The following is a 20,657-nucleotide window of genomic DNA, read 5'->3' as shown; positions in this document are numbered from 1 at the left end:
CTTATACAAAACACCACAAAGTATCGGTGCATTACCAGCAGAACATACAGTATACTTATACAAAACACCACAAAGTATCGGTGCATTACCAGCAGAACATACAGTATACTTATACAAAACACCACAAAGTATCGGTGCATTACCCGCAGAACATACAGTATACTTATACAAAACACCACAAAGTATCGGTGCATTACCCGCAGAACATACAGTATACTTATACAAAACACCACAAAGTATCGGTGCATTACCCGCAGAACATACAGTATACTTATACAAAACACCACAAAGTATCGGTGCATTACCAGCAGAACATACAGTATACTTACAGTATACAAAACACCACAAAGTATCGGTGCATTACCCGCAGAACATACAGTATACTTATACAAAACACCACAAAGTATCGGTGCATTACCAGCAGAACATACAGTATACTTATACAAAACACCACAAAGTATCGGTGCATTACCAGCAGAACATACAGTATACTTATACAAAACACCACAAAGTATCGGTGCATTACCAGCAGAACATACAGTATACTTATACAAAACACCACAAAGTATCGGTGCATTACCAGCAGAACGTGCAGTATACTTATACAAAACACCACAAAGTATTGGTGCATTACCAGCAGAACATACAGTATACTTATACAAAACACCACAAAGTATCGGTGCATTACCCGCAGAACATACAGTATACTTATACAAAACACCACAAAGTATCGGTGCATTACCCGCAGAACATACAGTATACTTATACAAAACACCACAAAGTATCGGTGCATTACCCGCAGAACATACAGTATACTTATACAAAACACCACAAAGTATCGGTGCATTACCAGCAGAACATACAGTATACTTACAGTATACAAAACACCACAAAGTATCGGTGCATTACCCGCAGAACATACAGTATACTTATACAAAACACCACAAAGTATCGGTGCATTACCCGCAGAACATACAGTATACTTATACAAAACACCACAAAGTATCGGTGCATTACCCGCAGAACATACAGTATACTTATACAAAACACCACAAAGTATCGGTGCATTACCCGCAGAACATACAGTATACTTATACAAAACACCACAAAGTATCGGTGCATTACCAGCAGAACGTGCAGTATACTTATACAAAACACCACAAAGTATTGGTGCATTACCAGCAGAACATACAGTATACTTATACAAAACACCACAAAGTATCGGTGCATTACCAGCAGAACATACAGTATACTTATACAAAACACCACAAAGTATCGGTGCATTACCCGCAGAACATACAGTATACTTATACAAAACACCACAAAGTATCGGTGCATTACCCGCAGAACATACAGTATACTTATACAAAACACCACAAAGTATCGGTGCATTACCAGCAGAACATACAGTATACTTATACAAAACACCACAAAGTATCGGTGCATTACCCGCAGAACATACAGTATACTTATACAAAACACCACAAAGTATCGGTGCATTACCAGCAGAACATACAGTATACTTATACAAAACACCACAAAGTATCGGTGCATTACCCGCAGAACATACAGTATACTTATACAAAACACCACAAAGTATCGGTGCATTACCCGCAGAACATACAGTATACTTATACAAAACACGACAAAGTATCGGTGCATTGCCAGCAGAACATACAGTATACTTACAGTATACAAAACACCACAAAGTGTGTGTGTGTGTGTGTGTGTGTGCATGTGTATTTGTGTGAAGGTGTATTGAATAAAGCTGTCTTTGTGGCAGTTCATGCAAGATGGCGCTGTAGCAAACTTTCTCTTTAGGAATTTGTTTTGTTTATCATTCATCTGTGTGCGGTCTTTGTGTGCGTGTGTGTGTGCGTGTGTGTGTGTGTGTGCGTGTGCGTGTGTGTGCGTGTGTGTGTGCGTGTGTGTGTGTGCGTGTGCGTGTGTGTGCGTGTGCGTGTGTGCGTGTGCGTGTGTGTGCGTGTGTGTGTGTGTCTCTGTAGACACGTTCACAGACACGGCCATCAGCTCTGTGCGGGTGAACGGGGAGCACAGAGAGAAGGTGCTGCAGAGGTGGGACGCAGGAGGCAGCAACGGAGACAACTACGACCTGGAGGCAGACGCAGTGAGAACACACACACACACACACCTACACACACACACACCTACACACACACCTACACACACACACACACACACACACCTACACACACACACGCACGCACACACACACTAGGGTTTGGCGGGACTCTATTTTTGATACCTTTAACCCTTCCCCAGTTGTTTCTGGTGGTGTATGGTATTACTGCCTGATTAAAGAGCGTGCTGCAGGTTATTATTATTTAACTTTTTTCAATTTACAGTTTAGGCTCAAGATTCTTATGAAAATCCCCCCAAAAAAACAGTAACAAAATTAAAACATGTCCCCAGGGCAGAAATATGGAGAAAAAGGTGGCATTATATAATGCCCGTGCTAAAAAAAAAGAAGCCAACTGGGCAGATAATAACAGCTGTCACATCACTCGGGCTACTGTACTTCCTGTACAACAGAAAACTTTCCAAAACATGATACAACTGTTCTGTCCTTCGTGGCCCACATAACCCAGAATCAGCGTTGCCAGACGTATGATAATTATCGTGTTCGTATGATCATCTACCTCCAAAAAGGATTGATATCGTACCCTCTGGTACCATAATTCAACATTTACCATCTGGCAACACTGCCCAGAATGCATTTCGGCATTGAAGTGAGCAGGAGATTTCTCCCCCAACCCAACTGTTTAGTTTGGGCTCTATAAAAGTTAATATCTATGGTTAATATGGCACTTTATGAAGTTTTAATAATCTTAGTCGACAAACATAATTAGTAGACCCCCAATATGATATCGGTTTATCAAAATAACGGCTATTTGGAAATATAATTTTGGAGGACCAGAGACCACACCTCCGACCAACCATCTCAGCTGAGGCAGCCCGACTCCTGGCTGGTCTCAGGCAGATAACAGATCCTCGGTGTGTGGGGATAATGATCCGAGGAACCGTCACAGCCAGGTGTTATGTTCCATTTGCAGGTTTTCAGGGGCGTGTGCCAGCTGCTTTACAAAAAACAGTCTAGATGCAGCTGTGTGTGTGTGTGTGTGTGGGGGGGGGGGGGAACAAAAGAGAATCCTATTGCTACCAATCCCACATATGAATGCAAACCTGCACCATGCTCTTTAAAAGTCACATTGTAGGGCTTGGAGGGAGATGCCAATTTCATTTTGTAGTCGCTGCTATACCGTTTTCCGCCACAAGGTGGCTGCGCTGCTGCATTCCACTTACAGTAACTTGCATGTTCCAGTTGTGTCCTCTTGTAGCCTACAAATGATCCACTTGCCTGCTGACACACAGACACACATGTCAGTACAAGCTCAGGTCAGGTGTGCTTATGTAGGCCCAGTGGATCCCACACACACAGACACACATGTCAGTACAAGCTCAGGTCAGGTGTGCTTATGTAGGCCCAGTGGATCCCACACACACAGACACACATGTCAGTACAAGCTCAGGTCAGGTGTGCTTATGTAGGCCCAGTGGATCCCACACACAGAGACACACATGTCAGTACAAGCTCAGGTCAGGTGTGCTTATGTAGGCCCAGTGGATCCCACACACACAGGCACACATGTCAGTACAAGCTCAGGTCAGTTGTGCTTATGTAGGCCCAGTGGATCCCACACACACAGACACACATGTCAGTACAAGCTCAGGTCAGGTGTGCTTATGTAGGCCCAGTGGATCCCAGACACACATGTCAGTACAAGCTCAGTTCAGGTGTGCTTATGTAGGCCCAGTGGATCCCACACACAGAGACACACATGTCAGTACAAGCTCAGTTCAGGTGTGCTTATGTAGGCCCAGTGGATCCCACACACAGAGACACACATGTCAGTACAAGCTCAGGTCAGGTGTGCTTATGTAGGCTCAGTGGATCCCACACACACAGACACACATGTCAGTACAAGCTCAGGTCAGGTGTGCTTATGTAGGCCCAGTGGATCCCAGACACACATGTCAGTACAAGCTCAGTTCAGGTGTGCTTATGTAGGCCCAGTGGATCCCACACACAGAGACACACATGTCAGTACAAGCTCAGTTCAGGTGTGCTTATGTAGGCCCAGTGGATCCCACACACACATGTCAGTACAAGCTCAGGTCAGTTGTGCTTATGTAGGCCCAGTGGATCCCAGACACACATGTCAGTACAAGCTCAGTTCAGGTGTGCTTATGTAGGCCCAGTGGATCCCACACACACAGACACACATGTCAGTACAAGCTCAGGTCAGGTGTGCTTATGTAGGCCCAGTGGATCCCACACACACAGACACACATGTCAGTACAAGCTCAGGTCAGGTGTGCTTATGTAGGCCCAGTGGATCCCACACACACAGACACACATGTCAGTACAAGCTCAGGTCAGGTGTGCTTATGTAGGCCCAGTGGATCCCACACACACAGGCACACATGTCAGTACAAGCTCAGGTCAGTTGTGCTTATGTAGGCCCAGTGGATCCCACACACACAGACACACATGTCAGTACAAGCTCAGGTCAGGTGTGCTTATGTAGGCCCAGTGGATCCCACACACACAGACACACATGTCAGTACAAGCTCAGGTCAGGTGTGCTTATGTAGGCTCAGTGGATCCCACACACACAGACACACATGTCAGTACAAGCTCAGGTCAGGTGTGCTTATGTAGGCCCAGTGGATCCCACACAGGTTTGCACAGTGATGGAACATTCACCGCCTTTGATGCAATAGTACATTTCCATAGGATTGTCGGACAGCCTCCAAAAACCTGGCACACTGACATTTGAATTTAAACTGGATGACGTCTGACTTTACAAAAAGAAGAAGAAGAAAAACTGCCCCACCCACCCCAACCCCCCAGACTTTTACAAATGGCAGTGTCATGAGTTAGCATTAGGGGTGCCACTGGTATAGCCTGGTTAAAACCATCCTGATGCCTGATCTCACATCCTGTTTCGCTCTACGTATCAGTCTGGACTCCAAGCCGTCCACAGTGATTTCAGTGGGCGGGAGTACTTGCCTTGACAGACAACTCCTTCAGCCAATCAGCGTCGCCAAATCCAGTCCTTCAGCCAATCAGCTGACAGATCCAGTCAAATCCAAATCCACTCAGAAGAACGGTGAAAACGTCTTTGCCGCAGAGAAACCCCGCTGTGGCATATAATAATTAATACTCCTGATCTTGTTTAATTGTTCTCGTTGCTGCTCGTTGCTTTGGGAGCCGGAGAGCCACGGGGGCAGCCATTACCGTTTTGCCAGCCGCAACCCTGATTGGCCGGTTATGATGTCAACTACGAGGCAGGTGCCTGATTGGCCTGTGTGCACTTTGTAATTTCTGAAAAGGCCAGACGGTCCCGCAGAACGAAACAAACTCTGAGTTCATGGTTTTCCAGGCTAGGCTACCACTGGTAAAGATGACACATACAGTACTTTAATCAAGATGACAGTTAAGATGACACATACAGTACTTTGACCAAGATGACAGTTAAGATTACACATACAGTACTTTGATCAAGATGACAGTTAAGATGACACATACAGTACTTTGATCAAGATGACAGTTAAGATGACACATACAGTACTTTGATCAAGATGACAGCTACACTTTCTCCACCAGTAATACTAATCCAGCTCACATCATATGCATTTGACTTGTCTTTTGATCTTTGATGTTTTCTGTCTGTCTGTCAGTCAAACGGCTGGGATGCCAATGACATGTTCAAGTTTAACGAGGAGACGTACGGAGTTAAGTCCACCTACGACTCCAGCCTCTCCATGTACACGTGAGTCCTACCACACCCCAACCCCAAATACGCTTAGACTGATATATCAGTTTACCAATCAATCAATCAATAAATAAATAGACTACAGGGATGCTGTATTTTTGTAGGCCAACCCGGAAGTTAGGAGGTCAATGGGGTTTTAGGTTAGATGTTGAAATAAGCTCTGTGGTTAACAACCTTTATGAAACTGTGATATTTGAGTTCAGCAAGATACTCTTCACATGAACACCACTTTGATGGTCTTTGAAGCGTAAATGTGATCGCCAAAAATCATGATTTTCAGAAAAGCTTAAAGACTAAAGACAAAAATCAGGTTTTCTTCATGTTCCTTCAGTTGGATGTCTGAGCTTCTCTGTGCAGAGTTTGACACTAGAAGCTGTTTCCACAAAGTGGAACCTTTCTTAGAGCTCCCTGAAAAGGCCATTTTCAACAAGCAAGATTCGTGACATCACGAATCTTGCAGCCAATCACTGTCCAGTATTCAGCAGTTAAAGCCCCAACACATTCTCACTCCAAACTCCCCATAGACTGCAGAACGCTGTTGGAGTGCCCAGTCTCCTCCATATAATCAATCGACTTGTATTGGCCGACTCAAAAGTCCATCAGAAAACATACTGTACCACATTATAAACACACTAACACCGCACAACCCCCGAAAACAACAATAATGTCTCTGTCTAATATATCAGTCTGACCCTGATAACTCTAACTCCTGCCATGAAGTTCTCCAGTTCACACAGCTGAGAACAACCTTCCTGACGTGTGTGTTGTTGGTGTCTCCTGCAGCGTGCCTTTGGAGAAAGGGAACTCGGACGTTTACCGGCAGCGCGAGGCGCGAGCGGCCCGCTTAGCCAACGAGATCGAGGGCAGCGTGCAGTACCGCCGCCGCGTGTCCCTGGAGAACGACGAGGGCAAGAGCGAGGAGGACAAGTACAGCGCTGTGGTGCGAGAGGACAGGGCCAGCCCAGGCTTCTCCTCTGCCAGCAGGTGAGACGCAGCCCGGCTTCTCCTCTGCCAGCAGGTGAGAGGCAGAGAGAGAGAGAGGACCAGGGTTCCTGGTATGCCGGTCTGAAACATCTGGAAAACTCAATTAATTGGATCATTTCCAGGGCTTGAATAGTTTGGGAAGTTGGAAAAAAATATGGAAAATGTTGTGGTTGATAATTCTAGCTTTTATACCGACCTGTAGTGATGCGCGGGTCACCCAGACCCCGCCGGGTCCCGCGGGCTGGCCCGCCCCGCAGGCGGTCTGGGTTGGCAAATTATGAAAATATGGCGGGTGCGGCCGGGGCAGGCTCAGAACGTGACAAAGCAACATTATAATTTATACCATGGTCTGGGTGAATACTCGATTCTGATTGGCTGCAAGGTGTCCATTATTTTGTGATATTGTACAGTGATAATGGACACCTAGCTAAATGGTCTGTTCACCATTCATATCAATGCGCCATAGTTTCATCAGTGTTATCAGGAGAGCAGTTTGAGCTCTATACCCCCATTAAGGGTTAATATGACAATTTTCTAAGTTGAGAAAAAAATGGAGTCGGTCAAAGTAACTATTTAAATCACCCCTGTGTGCTCAGTTTATCAAAAATAACTCTTATTTACAATTTTGATTTTCGTTTCAGAGATTTTTAACCTCGCGTCACCAGGCTCTTCTCGGCGACAAAGAGGATATTTCCCTCGGCTCGTGCACGAGCGGGGGCGAGCCCTTTGAGAGAGAGAGACAGAGAGAGAGAGAGAGAGAGAGAGAGAGAGAGAGAGCTGCACTTTTCACTTCCTGAAACTCTTCGCTCTTAAATGTTAATATACTTGGCCAATACGTATCTATCATACAAAATAAAGCAAGCAGCCAAACGGTAATGTCTTCATTTAATGTAGAACGCAAAACATCGTTAAACCTGCATTCCTGTGATGAAGTTAACGTTTGAGTCGGCTTTAAAACGGAGGTTGGTGGAGGTGGGAGGGACTATTTTATTTCGTGGAAGACTGATTTACAGTATGAATAACAGACATTTAGCCATTTAGATTGCTTTATTTATTACACATGGAAATATAAATGACTGGTCTTATTGTTTTGTTGGCAAGTGACCATGGTATAAGCGGGTTAATGCACTTCGAGGTGTACATTATCACTTTTTAAGGGACTTCGCGGAGGCAACCATCCTCGGCTTCGCCTCGGACGGTTCACGCCTCTCGCGTCGTCCCTTAAAAAGTGATAATGTACACCTCGTCGTGCATTAACCCTTACATAATTGAGTTAGAGCAGTGAAACACGCAGAGTAACCCTTTATTAAGACGTGAACTCTCTCACACGTACACACAATCAGAGAGTCTGAAGCCGTCTGCACCTGCTGCACTAGTAAAGAAACACTTCAAATGAGGTAGCCTATGTGCTCTCAAAACAAACATTTTGGAAGGATTATTATATTATTATTTGAAGTCTCCATAAAACTAATACCACCGCAGATTTTCTGTGTGGACTCGACTGTGATCTATTTGTCAACTTTACTGCAACGTGAGTAGGTTACGTGACCAATTGAGAGCGCATGAGGTAATTAAAAGAAATGGGAAGGCATAAGAAGTGTTTCTGTAGCCTGTCTCTACCTGCTACCTCCATTTTGAGACCTTGGATTAATTGAAGAAAGACCGATAATAGTTGAGTTTGTAGCGCCGACGAAGCAGAAAGAACTCAACGACATGAAAGCAGCCGCGCAGCATCCAGAGCAGTAAAACTGTTGTCGCGCACCGGCCGGCACGCATGTGTGTGTCTGTCTGTGAGAGAGAGAAGCACCATCACACATGTGTGTGTCTGTCTGTGAGAGAGAGAAGCACCGACACACATGTGTGTGTCTGTCTGTGAGAGAGAGAAGCACCGACACACATGTGTGTGTGTGTCTGTGAGAGAGAGAAGCACCGACACGCATGTGTGTGTCTGTCTGTGAGAGAGAGAAGCACCGACACACATGTGTGTGTGTGTCTGTGAGAGAGAGAAGCACCGACACACATGTGTGTGTGTGTCTGTGAGAGAGAGAAGCACCGGCACACATGTGTGTGTGTCTGTCTGTGAGAGAGAGAAGCACCATCACACATGTGTGTGTCTGTCTGTGAGAGAGAGAAGCACCATCACACATGTGTGTGTCTGTCTGTGAGAGAGAGAAGCACCGACACACATGTGTGTGTCTGTCTGTGAGAGAGAGAAGCACCGACACACATGTGTGTGTCTGTCTGTGAGAGAGAGAAGCACCGACACACATGTGTGTGTGTGTCTGTGAGAGAGAGAAGCACCGACACGCATGTGTGTGTCTGTCTGTGAGAGAGAGAAGCACCGACACACATGTGTGTGTCTGTCTGTGAGAGAGAGAAGCACCGACACACATGTGTGTGTGTGTCTGTGAGAGAGAGAAGCACCGACACACATGTGTGTGTCTGTCTGTGAGAGAGAGAAGCACCGGCACACATGTGTGTGTCTGTCTGTGAGAGAGAGAAGCACCGACACGCATGTGTGTGTCTGTCTGTGAGAGAGAGAAGCACCGACACACATGTGTGTGTCTGTCTGTGAGAGAGAGAAGCACCGACACACATGTGTGTGTCTGTCTGTGAGAGAGAGAAGCACCGACACACATGTGTGTGTCTGTCTGTGAGAGAGAGAAGCACCGACACACATGTGTGTGTGTGTCTGTGAGAGAGAGAAGCACCGACACACATGTGTGTGTCTGTCTGTGAGAGAGAGAAGCACCGACACACATGTGTGTGTGTGTCTGTGAGAGAGAGAAGCACCGACACACATGTGTGTGTGTGTCTGTGAGAGAGAGAAGCACCGACACACACGTGTGTGTCTGTCTGTGAGAGAGAGAAGCACCGACACACGTGTGTGTGTGTGTCTGTGAGAGAGAGAAGCACCGACACACACGTGTGTGTCTGTCTGTGAGAGAGAGAAGCACCGACACACGTGTGTGTGTCTGTGAGAGAGAGAGAAGCACCGGCACGCATGTGTGTGTGTGTCTGTGAGAGAGAGAAGCACCGACACACGTGTGTGTGTCTGTGAGAGAGAGAGAAGCACCGGCACGCATGTGTGTGTGTGTCTGTGAGAGAGAGAAGCACCGACACGCATGTGTGTGTCTGTCTGTGAGAGAGAGAAGCACCGGCACACATGTGTGTGTCTGTCTGTGAGAGAGAGAAGCACCGACACGCATGTGTGTGTCTGTCTGTGAGAGAGAGAAGCACCGACACACATGTGTGTGTGTGTCTGTGAGAGAGAGAAGCACCGGCACACATGTGTGTGTGTGTGTCTGTGAGAGAGAGAAGCACCATCACACATGTGTGTGTGTGTGTCTGTGTGAGAGAGAGAAGCACCGACACACATGTGTGTGTCTGTCTGTGAGAGAGAGAAGCACCGACACGCATGTGTGTGTCTGTCTGTGAGAGAGAGAAGCACCGACACACATGTGTGTGTGTGTCTGTGAGAGAGAGAAGCACCGGCACACATGTGTGTGTGTGTGTCTGTGAGAGAGAGAAGCACCATCACACATGTGTGTGTGTGTGTCTGTGAGAGAGAGAAGCACCGGCACCATGTGTGTGTCTGTCTGTGAGAGAGAGAAGCACCGGCACACATGTGTGTGTGTGTGTCTGTGAGAGAGAGAAGCACCATCACACATGTGTGTGTGTGTGTCTGTGAGAGAGAGAAGCACCGACACACATGTGTGTGTCTGTCTGTGAGAGAGAGAAGCACCATCACACATGTGTGTGTGTGTGTCTGTGAGAGAGAGAAGCACCGACACACATGTGTGTGTGTCTGTGAGAGAGAGAAGCACCATCACACATGTGTGTGTGTGTGTCTGTGAGAGAGAGAAGCACCGACACACATGTGTGTGTCTGTCTGTGAGAGAGAGAAGCACCGGCACGCATGTGTGTGTCTGTCTGTGAGAGAGAGAAGCACCGGCACCATGTGTGTGTCTGTCTGTGAGAGAGAGAAGCACCGACACACATGTGTGTGTCTGTCTGTGAGAGAGAGAAGCACCGACACACATGTGTGTGTCTGTGAGAGAGAGAAGCACCGGCACACATGTGTGTGTCTGTCTGTGAGAGAGAGAAGCACAGACACACATGTGTGTGTCTGTCTGTCACAGACATGTCTGTCTGTCACAGACACATGTGTGTGTCTGTCTGTGAGAGAGAGAAGCACCGACACACATGTGTGTGTCTGTCTGTGAGAGAGAGAAGCACCGGCACCATGTGTGTCGGTGCTTCTCTCTCTCACAGACAGACACACACATGTGTGTCGGTGCTTCTCTCTCTCACAGACAGACACACACATGTGTGTGTGTGTCTGTGCTTCTCTCTCTCACAGACACACACACACATGTGTGCCGGTGCTTCTCTCTCTCACAGACAGACACACACATGTGTGTCGGTGCTTCTCTCTCTCACAGACACACACACACATGTGTGTCTGTGAGAGAGAGAAGGAGAGAGATGAGTTTGGACACCTTAAAGAGCTCTGCTGTTCTTATCGTGTGTCAGAGACATATTACTAGGGATGCACCGATCCACATTTTTTCACTTCCGATCCGATTCCAATACCTGAATTTGGATATCTGCCGATACCGATATTATTCCGATACCGATATTTTTCTTGAATATACAGTATAGGCAAAGATTTGGCCAATTAACTTTTTTTTTTAATATACCTTGCAAAAATCAGACAAAATTAAGAAAATATACAAGGCAAAGAAGGATACTATTAAATTACGGCTGTGCGGCCCGCGCTGGAATTGCATTTTTTTTTTTTTTTTTTTTTTACAGTGCACCTGAACGCAACATGCAAGATACCCGCTGAATAGAATAAGTGTCCAAATGTTCGTGTAATTTTGGCCAATGCTCTACTTCTGTTATAACATTTCAGTCTGGAATATGGAATATCTTTCAATAATCTTTATGGCTAAAAGGCTAAAAGTAATCTCATGTGTAAGAAATGACTGTTCTACATTTAAGAAAAACATTTTGGCTAGTGGAAATTCTAATTGGCTGGTCATTTTAAAATCTAGCAGCCATATTGGCAGGTGGTCAAAAAAGTTAATTTCAAGCCCTGCAGGGAGAGCAGGTGATGACATAGGAATTGAGGGAGCACAGAGTTGTGGACCAAGGCAGCTTAGCAGGCAAAGTACTAAACAAAATTGAGAAGGGAGCTCCTTGAATTTTACAAAAGTAGTATTTAATCCCGAAGTAATATATTCGTGTACACAGCAGTGTTACAAACAGAATATATCTTCAAAGGGGTACACGGGCAAACAAAACGCTACGCGTGTTTCAACCACACAGGGTCTTCATCAGGCTGGAATAACTGGGCGTCGACCACCGCACCTGAATAGGAATGACATAGGAATGACATCACAACTGTTAATTTAAAATGAGGTATTCCTCTAAACCTGCCTTCAAATGCCGCAATTTTTTTGCGCTGGCGCCGTTTGGCCCCCAGCAAAATCTGGCCCTCTGGGAGCGAGGACATTTTTTTGTGGCTCTCTCTATCATCAAAGTTTCCCATCCCTGGGTTACGGCATGACAATATTTGTTCGGCCCTCGGCAACAATCTGGGTTTCTTATGTGGCCCCCCATGAAAAATAATTGCCCACCCCTGGTTAAACCCGTAGAGTTCAGTACACCATCAAAGAGTCAAACATAAGGAAGGTATTTAGAAGAGGACATCAAATCAACATTAAAACCAATTCAGACATTTAGGCAGATACTTCTGCTGGAGCCGTTTTGGGAACGGAATAACTCCAAATCAGAAGTGAGCTCAGTGAGAAACTGCTGAAACAGTGCATGTGTGTCAGCGCTGAGGGCAGTGTCTCTGTAGTCAACAGGTCATCACTATTGGGATACCAGCTTGAAATTTGAATAATAGGCTTGCGGTCTGCGGCCAACAATACTGTCATTTTTAAAGCTAGAGTGAAGATACTTATGATATGAAACTAGAAGACGTAAGGCAGGGATACTCAACTTGCTTTGCCCGGGGGCCACTTTTGGAAAATGATAGGAGGCCAGGGGCCAGTTAATAAACAAACATTAATGTAATTTTGTTCTGTAGCGGATTGTAGGTTTTTGGGGTGTCAGCCAGAGTTTAGTCTGATAATTTTGTGCACACAGGATAGTTCGTTAGGTTAAGTTAGTTAGGTTAAGTTAGTTAGGTTAAGTTAAGTTAAGTAAGTGCCTGGGTGGCGAGCAGACGGCCTTATTTGACAATTTAGCTGGAGCTCAGTCAAACTTTATTTCACGTTAGTTTTAATTGTGAATTAGAAAATGGTCGGGGGGCCACTCTGCACCCTATCGCTGGCCGCATCTGGCCCCCGGGCCGTGAGTTGCGTATCACTGATGTAAGGCATCTATTGGTAGCAACCATGTATTTCCACAGCATCCGCCGGATCTTGAAAAGTATTGAAAGTTGATAAATCAATTTAGGGAAAATGAAGGCCCTTAGAAAGTATTAAAAGTCTTACTCGCCATTTGATGAGGTATTACATTTGGTAGCTATTGTGCTGATTGTGTTAAATGGGCACATATCGATCGCAGACTCATGAATTGAATCAAAATATTTTAATCATTTGAAAACGTATGAAAGAACGGGATCTTTCTTTAAAAATGGCCACTAGGACAAAATTGTTCCATGACAAATACAACTTCACCATGTTAAGGAATAAGGTAGTAAAGGCGCTAAGATGATTGTGACTATAATATGGAATCAGTTAAAAAAGCTTACGGGGCAAAATCACATAGCAGGAAAACCAACTGAACTTAATGTGGATGGAAACCTGACAAAGGAGCCAGCTAAAGTAGCATTACTTTGTTGATTCTGTGGCTGCTATTGCACAGAGCTTCTCTGCTGAACATGTTGTGTGTGGAACAAACACAGTGGAGGACAGAGCTTCTCTGCTGAACATGTTGTGTGTGGAACAAACACAGTGGAGGACAGAGCTTCTCTGCTGAACATGTTGTGTGTGGAACAAACACAGTGGAGGCAGCCTTCAACCTTCAGGAATGTCCCTGGATCAGATCAGTGAAACCATCAAAAGCAAAGGATGCATTTGGGATGGACACACATGACAACAATGCTTAAAGAACTTAGCTCACCGTTAACTAATCCCATCACCAAGATCACAAACCTCTCAATATCACAAGGAAAGTTTCCAGAGGCCTGGAAATCTGCCATCTAATCTATCTATCTGTCTGTCTGTCTGTCTGTCTGACTATCTATCTATCTATCTATCTATCCGTCTATCTGTCTGTCTGTCTGACTATCTATCTATATCTATCTATCTCTCTCTCTCTATCTATCTATCTATCTATCTCTCTCTCTCTATCTATCTATCTATCTATCTATCTCTCTATCTATCTATCTATCTCTCTCTCTCTCTCTATCTATCTATCTATCTATCTACAGTATATCTCTCTCTATCTATCTATCTATCTATCTATCTATCTATCTATCTATCTATCTATCTGGCAATGTGTACTCTGTCTGTTTGAAGAACTTTGGCCGTGCCACAGCTGGTCCCAGCCGGCCTGTGACTCACTCTCTCTGTCTTGTCTTCCAGGGAAGGTAAATACATCCCTCTCCCCCAGAGGGCCCGGGAGATCGGCCTCTCTGGCAGGGGCGGAGCCTCCGGCCGGGGAGCTCCGGGCGGCTCCAGACACTCTGCGCCCGGCTCTGATAGGAGCAGCCCGCTGTCCGTCAGGACGGCCTACTCCCCCCACCAGACGCAGGCCAGCCCCCCCGCCGCCAGCAGCCCGCCCTGCTCCAATCACACGCTCCCTCACTCACTCTCCCATCCACAGGCCCTGTCTGACAGCACGCGCTCCTCTGTCAACGGAGGTACGCAGGGGGGGGGGGGGGGGGTCACAACGCAGGGGGGCGGGGTCACAACGCAGGGGGGCGGGTCACCACGCAGGGGGGCGGGGTCACCACGCAGGGGGGCGGGGTCACCATGCAGGGGGGCGGGGTCACGACGCGTGTGTGTGTCTGTGTGTGTATGTATGTGTGTGTATGTATGTGTGTGTGTGTGTGTGTGTGTGTGCCTGTTCTAACTGCTCGTCTCTTTGTCTCAGTTGCGTCAAGGACCTCCCCGAAATCCCAGAGGCCTCAGACCAGCCGGACCCTGCGCACCCCAGCCTCCCAGTCAGCACCCACAGGTATGCATGGCAGAGCACACACACACATACACACACACACACACACAGACTCAGCACCCACAGGTACACACGGCAGAGCACACACACACATACACACACACACACACACACACACACACACAGACTCAGCACCCACAGGTACGCACGGCAGAGCACACACACACATACACACACACACACACACACACACACACACACACACACACAGACTCAGCACCCACAGGTACACACGGCAGAGCACACACACACATACACACACACACACAGACTCAGCACCCACAGGTACACACGGCAGAGCACACACACACATGCACACACACACAGACTCAGCACCCACAGGTATGCACGGCAGAGCACACACACACATACACACACACACAGACTCAGCACCCACAGGTACGCACGGCAGAGCACACACACACATGTACACACACACACAGACTCAGCACCCACAGGTACGCACGGCAGAACACACACACACACACACACACACACAGAGACTCAGGGTGCACAAAGCTAGGTGGAAACCTAGCATATGGCCGGCGCGGAAAAGCGTTGACGCGTTGGTTGTAGCAGGCAGCGACATTGTTTTTTTGTTTATAATATATTTATTTGAGATCGGAATTTTGCAAAATTATATACAAGGTACACACAGAGCAGTGACATTTCTTCTCTCTTTTTTCTTGGAGTGCACAAGTCACAGACTGGAGCACAACCTTTTCATATACAATCTCAAACTGACAAAGGCACAAACAGAAGGAAAACTAAAACAACAACAAAGCAAACAAACAGACAAAACAGAAAACTAACAAAACAGTAAGTCTACCTGATAGCACACAAATCAGACATAGGTCGCATGGGGGGTGATGAGCAACAGACAAGTCCATATAGGAGGATACAGTGAGAGAAAGAGAGAAAGAGAAAGGAGAAGTATATAAAAATGTAAAAAGTAAGATGTAAAAAGTAAGGCAGCGACATTGTTAACTCATTGAGTGCCAGCCACTTTTGGAAAACGGATGCTCCCAGTGCCAGAGTTTCAGAGCGTTTTCAGTGATTTCTCGAGGCCCACAGAATATTGTGTGATATTACTATGTAAACACCGAACACGCCCAAAGAACGATGAAACTCTCTTCTATCATCAGCAAGAAAAAGTTTATTGATATCATTTTCCGTTCTTTAGTTATGAGCCGGAGAAGATAGGTTGATTTCAGCAAAAAGAGACGTTTCAAATTAGAAGCTGAGATAATTAGCCTTTTGTGAAATGAAGCATTTCAAGCACATGACTGACTCTGAAGCTAATATTTTCTGATGTAGTCACACCTCAAAAATAATTTCCTTCAATAAAACAGTGAAAACAAAGGAATTTTGTTTGGCAAAATAATATTTTTTAGCTGCAACCAGCAGCGCTGGCCCCTGCGTGCGCTGCTGGTTGCAGCTTCTTGCTGGTCTGGGGGCACCAGCAAGGGGCACGGTGGCTCAGTGGTAGAGCTGTCGCCTCGCAGTCAGAAGGTCCTGAGTTCGATTCTCGCCTGGGACACTGCGGGCGCTGTGGTTGTGTTCCCCCCATATCTTCAGTGCCTACTGCCCAGGTGGGGTATCTCGTCTGTGTGGAGTTTGCATGTTCTCCCCGTGCTCCCCCAGGGGGGTTCCTCCGTATATAACCCCCCCCCCCCCCCCCCCATTAAAAACATGCAGAAGATCAGATCGTCATCGTCATCCGACCAGTGACGACAACATCCGAAGTCGGTCCCCGGGCGCTGTACGATAAAGCGACCACTGCTCCTGGCCTGCCCCCCGGAGGAAAGGACAAAGCCAGGATGGGTTAAATGCAGAGGACAAATTTCACCGGCCACCGTCAGCATGTGTGTGTTTGTGGCCCTCCGTGCATGTGTTGATGTGTAACCGTGTGACAATAAAAGACGGGCTTGTCCGTCTGAAATCGTCGTTTTAACGGGCTTGTCAGACGGGCTTGTCCGTCTGAAATCGTTTCGTCTTGATTTACTGCTGGCCTGGTGGGCATCAGATATTTTAGCTTGCGTTTGCCAATCCTGTCCTGCTGTCTGGGTCTGTCTGGGTCAGTGTTGTATGCTGCCCTGTGTGCCCCACCCCGCTCAACTGCAAACCCCACCTCCGTGGGAGTGTCTCTGGTGGCTCTCTGCTGCGTTTGCTCTGTACTGAAAAGTGCGCTACATCCAGCTTTTTTACAGCGTTCCGCGTGTATTTGTCACCGGCTCCCATGCTTCCAGTTGAGAATAATAACAACTCCACAACTAATCATGCGGATGGGCTATCGCAGCGGACACGGCGGGGCTCAATTGTGGCAGCAGATTGGCTGCTGCAGGCACAGCTAACGTTATGCTTCATGCATATCGATGCATACGGATGCGATTTCCGTTTCCCCATGACTTCTTCTCTGTTTTTTCCTCGCCTTTCTGTAATCTGGAGAGCACTGTCGCCACCTAATGGGTCCGTAAAATAGCTTTTACACATTCAACATCCACCATACTTTCACAGGAGATGGATCTGGCTTTGATCCACGTCCCACCGTCAAAAAACGCAATTGACGACTATAGTCGTCATTGGCACTCAATGAGTTAATGTGGATGGGTCTCAGTGGCAAAAGTATGAAGGATATAATGGAAAATCAAGTAAGAAAGCCCTAGAAAATAATTATTTAATTATGTACTTGAATTGAATAAAATATGTTATTATAATAATACTCACATTCATACACAATAACTTTGTGAGGCTGAGTATGTGTGTGTGTGTGTGTGTGTGTTAATAATATAATAATATAAGATGTGTATTTGTCACATTAAAAGGAGCCCACCCCTCTGTGTAGCCTCACGGTGCCTTTTCTTCAACTTCTATTGTTGTAATTACATCTCTCCCAGTTAGCACAGTTAGCACAGTTAGCTCTATCCCAAAATCACAAGACCATCATGAAATAGCTACGCTGTCCCTTTAAATATTTTGCTCAATATAGAGATTTCTCTTTTTCTCTTTTTTTGTGCTGCTGACTTCTACTCTTACTTCAAAGAACTTAAAATGCACCTGTAGATTACTGTCAAATGTGCCACAACTGGCAATTGTCAGACCAGACATTTTACATTCATCTTATTTTGGGGGGGGGGGAAACATTGACAGGAAGTCTTGTTCTGGGCCCAGCTACCATTTAGATACTGAGAAGAACGTTCTCAATGTTATTATTGTCATCCAGAAACATCATTTCTATTGTATAGCTTTGTTTAAATGCTTAGCTTATTGTTTTTGATGTGCAAAAAAAAATCTTTCTCGGTGGCTTCTGTGTGCGCTCTACTTGTGCAGAATCATTCTTTTACTTTGAAAATCATCCACCGGAAGTCTTTTATTGGCTAGCGCAACGTAGGTGACTGGCTACCGTCAAAAATGTGTTTTTCTTCTGTCTTCTTCAGTTGGATGTCTGAGCTTCACTGTGCAGAATGGTGCCTTTGCAGAGTTTGACACTATTATTCACAGTCATCTGCTGAAAGTGGAAACTTCTCTGAGCTCAGCTCACTGAAGGCCGTTTTCAAAAAGCAAGATTCGTGACATCACGAATCCTGGAGCCAATCACTGTCCAGTATTCAGCAGTTAAAGCCCCAACACATTCTCACTCCCAACTCGTCATATACTGCACTCGTCACTTTGTCACGAGTGAGAATGTGTTGAAAGCCCGTGTTGTCTGCTGTGATTGGCTAGATAGGTTCTAGATAACCCTGATTGGTTGCTTTGGATTTTTAATGAGCCAGAAGCCGGATGTCATTTTAAGGATTTTAACAATATATTTTAACCTTTTTTTGTGGGGGAAAACCATCAGACTCAACTTGTCCTTCAAAGTCGAGTATTTTATACACATCTTGAAACATGACTTTAGGCCCTAAAGTCATGTTAGGGCCCCTAAAGTTTAGGGGGTCTTTAACTATGGCTGGCTAAAGTAAACATCTCTCTCTCTCTCCCTCGCCCCCTCTCTCTCTACCCTTCAGTCACTCGCTCTCCGAAACCAGATGCCCCTCCCCAGGCCCTGCCTCTGCTTGGCCCCACCCACCTGGACTCCGCCCCCTCCCCTGTCACTCCAGCAGCGACCAAGCCCTCCGGCCCCACCCCACTCTTCCCTGTTGATGGTGAGACCGTTACTTTGACAGTTTTCACAAAAAGAGCCTAAAACAAAGTGAAAAGTCACCACCTCACTCTGTTTATTCCTCTGTGTTTACAGTATGATCACCTCACTCTGTTTATTCCTCTGTGTTTACAGTATGATGTCCAAAATATTGATAGTAGTCACAGGTGGAAAACAGACCTTTCATTTTGTAAAATGTAATAAATTAAAAGTATGAGATTATATTAACTACAGCAGACATAACAGAAAAGCTGAAAAGAAGAACAATTTAAATATGAAATATATACGGTATTGGGTATAAAAATAAAGGAAAGGTATAAAAAGTCCTGATGCATGCACTATATAAGAAACTGGAAAACACGAGAGTATGGTATAAACATGAGTGAATACATTTCCATAATCAAAATTTAAAATAAATGTTTTATTGATAATAATAATAATAATATATTATATATATATATATATATATATATATATATATATATATATATATATATATTACTCTGGTAATAGCGTGTTATAGCGTGTTATAGCGTGTTATAGCGTGTTATAGCGTCGGCCGGCTCTGGCGATGCTGCTGTGTAGTGGCTCGAAGAATATCAGACAACAGTAGCGCTGCTGTGACTAACACAATGCAGCCAAGCAGAGGAACAAACATGTAGGCTAACGTACTGACATTTTGAAAGTAGGACTCAGCTCACTGTCCTACTACTGTCCTACTACTGTCCTACTACTGTCCTACTACTGTCCTACTACTGTCCTACTACTGTCCTACTACTGTCCTACTACTGTCCTACTACTCAGCTCACTGTCCACGGCTAAACCTTCTTCCAGACTTATAAACTCGTGACAAAATGCTTCTCATCCTGTTGGTCGATTCTCATCCACCTGCTCTCAGTCTGACGTGTGGATATGATTATTTGCCACGAGATGTGAATTGATCACAGGTTTATCAATAAAGCGCTAATCATTTCATCCCTACATTGAAAATAAATGTTAATGAGCAGACAGCAGCTAACTAGACATGTGTTGGCTCAAAAGGTCAAGATGTGTTTATCCCATATGCCAAAACCTTCCTTCACTTCTCTCTCTCTCTCTCTCTCTCTCTCTCTCTCTCTCTCTCTCTCTCTCTCTCTCTCTCTCTCTCTCTCTCTCTCTCTTTCTCTCTCTCTCTCTCCCTCTCTCTCTCTCTCAGTGAATGAAATCCTCAGCTCTAAAGAGCGAACTGAGAGCCTGGCTGCTCCACAGGAAGGAAAGAGCAACAAAGGTAGAGGGTCTTCTTTCTCTCCATGGCCTCCTCACTTTCCACTTCTGCTTCTTTACCCTTTACAGCAGGGGTTCCCAAACTCACTACGTACCAAAGCACATTTCCCAGGGACCACTTCCACTGCGTATACCAACACCCAATACTTTCCATCCTGCATTAAACATCTCTCTCACTCTGTCCCTCCCCACCAGTTCCCTCTGTCCAGCAG

At 45.7% G+C, this 20,657-nt stretch overlaps 1 protein-coding gene across 1 annotated transcript in view; it reads left to right on the top strand.

Moving 5' to 3' along the window:
* Window positions 1-20,657, top strand: part of atxn2l (ataxin 2-like) — a 63,103-nt gene that overhangs the window by 7,943 nt on the left and 34,503 nt on the right. Inside the window, 8 exon segments of the mRNA XM_083650244.1 lie at window positions 2,007-2,128; window positions 5,767-5,858; window positions 6,645-6,845; window positions 14,450-14,727; window positions 14,961-15,044; window positions 19,049-19,186; window positions 20,378-20,449; window positions 20,641-20,657. The exon segment at window positions 20,641-20,657 is cut by the window's right edge and continues 45 nt beyond it. Coding sequence (XP_083506370.1) covers window positions 2,007-2,128; window positions 5,767-5,858; window positions 6,645-6,845; window positions 14,450-14,727; window positions 14,961-15,044; window positions 19,049-19,186; window positions 20,378-20,449; window positions 20,641-20,657 — 1,004 coding nt within the window.

This window comes from Poromitra crassiceps, assembly GCF_964638095.1.
Source record: "Poromitra crassiceps genome assembly, chromosome: 13".
In the NCBI taxonomy this organism is placed as follows: domain Eukaryota; kingdom Metazoa; phylum Chordata; class Actinopteri; order Beryciformes; family Melamphaidae; genus Poromitra; species Poromitra crassiceps.
Note: the sequence above shows the minus strand (reverse complement) of the source record. Positions and strands in the feature narration are given on the sequence as shown.